Source organism: Hypomesus transpacificus, chromosome 10, assembly GCF_021917145.1.
Source record: "Hypomesus transpacificus isolate Combined female chromosome 10, fHypTra1, whole genome shotgun sequence".
Classification (NCBI taxonomy): Eukaryota; Metazoa; Chordata; class Actinopteri; order Osmeriformes; family Osmeridae; genus Hypomesus; species Hypomesus transpacificus.
Genome location: NC_061069.1, coordinates 13,574,130 through 13,576,718, shown reverse-complemented (window position 1 = coordinate 13,576,718; position 2,589 = coordinate 13,574,130). Strand labels below are relative to the sequence as shown.

The 2,589-nt window shown below is 51.3% G+C and overlaps 1 protein-coding gene across 1 annotated transcript; it reads left to right on the top strand.

Annotated features, from left to right (window-relative positions):
- The first annotated feature begins 363 nt into the window (after window positions 1–363).
- Window positions 364–2,286, top strand: LOC124472583 (transcription factor jun-D-like). Its single transcript, XM_047027513.1, has one exon. The coding sequence runs from the start codon at window positions 763–765 to the stop codon at window positions 1,663–1,665; it is 903 nt and encodes a 300-aa protein (XP_046883469.1). The 5' UTR covers window positions 364–762; the 3' UTR covers window positions 1,666–2,286.
- The last annotated feature ends 303 nt before the right edge of the window (window positions 2,287–2,589 follow it).

The window sequence follows — 2,589 nt, the reverse complement described above, 5'->3', positions numbered from 1 at the left end:
ACTAGAAGCCCCCTGACCTATCAGATGAAGACTAGAAGCCCCCCGACCTATCAGATGAAGACTAGAAGCCCCCTGACCTATCAGATGAAGACTAGAAGCCCCCTGCACTTAGTTGAATGTTGATATAAATGCATACACAAACACAGCAACATAACCACAAACTACAGCTTTTCAAAGACTAGGTATTCCCTTGTATTGTGGTATGATATGTTGTAAAGATGACGTTGGAACACTGTAAAGGGAACACTGTACAGTACAAAGTTTCTGTGAACATTATCCGTGTCGGGCGCGCCCCTCCCTGCTCTTCCCGCCCCGCCCTGGCGACCCAGGGCGTTCTATTCTATGACATCAAACCACAATGCACTGCGCTGTTTGCAGTTTACCCTCAGTCTCCATAGCAATACAGACAAGCTCGGCCCCTTATTTAAATTGAACCGGAAATAAACGTCATTTCGGGCCAATCTCCTCGCTCTGAAATGACATAATGGAATTTTTAGGGATAGAAACCGTGCAGAGGGTTGGGCGCGCGCATAGGAGTTTTGCCACCGGGAAAAAAGGCTTCAGCCGCTAGAGCAGGACGAAAAAAAGGTTATCGTTTAAACCTTTATAGCTAGCTAAACCGAACAATCGAATTGGCAGCTTTCAATACTAACAGCTGTTTAGAGGTTAGTTATAGAGAAAATATATCGTTTTACTTAAACGATTTTGTCACTGATCGTCTACATGCGTAACGCGCCCCAAACCCTCATGTGAGGGTGTAGAATGGAAACAGCCTTCTGTCCCAGTCTGCTGAGTATCCGAGGGCTCTCTAGCGTGTTGTCCCAGAGCAGCATGATGAAGAAGGAGCTGAGCCTGGCACTGACTGAGCAAAGCTCCAGCCTCAAGCCCAGCCTGCGGGACGCGGACGGCCTCCTCGCCTCTCCGGACCTGGGGCTCCTGAAGCTGGCCTCGCCAGACCTGGAGCGGCTCATCATCCAGTCCAACGGGATGGTGACCACCACCCCGACCTCGCAGTTCCTGTACCCGCGGTCCGCAAGTGACGAGCAGGAGTTCGCGGAGGGCTTTGTGAAGGCGCTGGAGGATCTTCATAAGCAGAATCAGCTGAGCGAGGGGACGTGCGTGCAACCGGACAGACTGGACCTGGTCGGTACCAACGCAGCCCCAGTCTGTTTACCGTCAGACCTTCCCGTTTATACGACTCTAAATAGATATGGAGCGAGCCCACTGGGCACTACGGTTAACTATTCCACTGACACTACACCCTTCCCTCCGCCGCCGTCTCATCTGCTGAGCGCGCAGCAACAGGCGGCTGCGGCAGCGCTGTCACGACTCCAGGCTCTGAAGGACGAGCCGCAGACGGTGCCGGACATGACGAGCTTCGGCGACAGCCCGCCGCTCTCCCCCATCGACATGGACAACCAGGAGCGCATCAAGGCGGAGCGGAAGAAGCTGCGCAACAGAATAGCGGCGTCCAAATGTCGCAAGCGGAAGCTGGAGCGGATCTCCCGCCTGGAGGATAAAGTGAAGAACCTTAAGACGCAGAACACGGAACTGTCCTCCACGGCCACCGCGCTGCGGGAGCAGGTCGCCCAACTTAAGCAGAAGGTCATGAATCACGTCAGTAACGGTTGTCAGCTTCTCCCAAACCAGGTACAAGCTTATTAAAGACGCCCACAGGTACATACGGACGGGCATAACGGCCCGCCTCCGGCAGTAAGGACACAGATTAACTGAAACGTTACCCTGGCGTTTACTCTCAGCAAAGAGATGCAAACTGGGAGTCTAATGGAACTGGAACATGGCGGTATTTTACCCAGGCTATGTTAAGGCGGCCAAGCTGTTAAAATATGTTTTTTTTTAGCAAACTGACTGCTGCTGTTCAAGTGGGAGCTACTGCAGCCCGGACCACAGCGCTGCCTACATCCGGGACAATCTCATGCAGCGGGCTAGCAGCGTCTCTACCGTGTAATATAATGCCTTACTTGTTTACAAGCACTTATCAATGACAAATAATGTATATTTTTATTTACCAAAACATACGTGTCTTATTTTGTATTGTCTTTTTTTTTTTTGGGGGGGGGGGGGGGGGGGGGGGGGGGGGGGAGATCTCTGTGCATGTCCTGTCGTTGTTGAGTAGAGGAGCCTAATCCTAGTTGTATTTACAATAGCCTATATACATGTGCAGTTCGTTTGCAGTCGGTCTCTTGATGTGTTGAAAACTCTGTGTAGCAATTTAACGGGATTTTACCTCTCAATAGTGACAATTAAATTCACTGAATTATTTAAGCTGTGTTGCTGCTTGTCTGTTCTTGTTGTATCACGCCGGTGCATAAACAAGGTCTGGTTACGAGGATACCGAGCCCAGCACAAAGTCTGGTCACCGAGCCCAGCACATGCGGACCAAACAAGGAGCCGGTGCTGGGAATCGCGACCTCACGTTCCTCAGGTTGCAGGTCTCCATGGAGATTCGGTGAGATCACGCCACCTGGTGGCCACATGGCGCACCATTGTGGTGCACCTTTATGGCTGCTGGACCTGAAGAGATATTCTATGGTGAGTTGTATAGTACATCGCATAGTACATGTTAGA

Bases quoted from the DNA above. Each gene is read 5' to 3' on its own strand.
- LOC124472583 (XM_047027513.1), top strand. From the start codon at position 763: ATGGAAACAGCCTTCTGTCCCAGTCTGCTGAGTATCCGAGGGCTCTCT.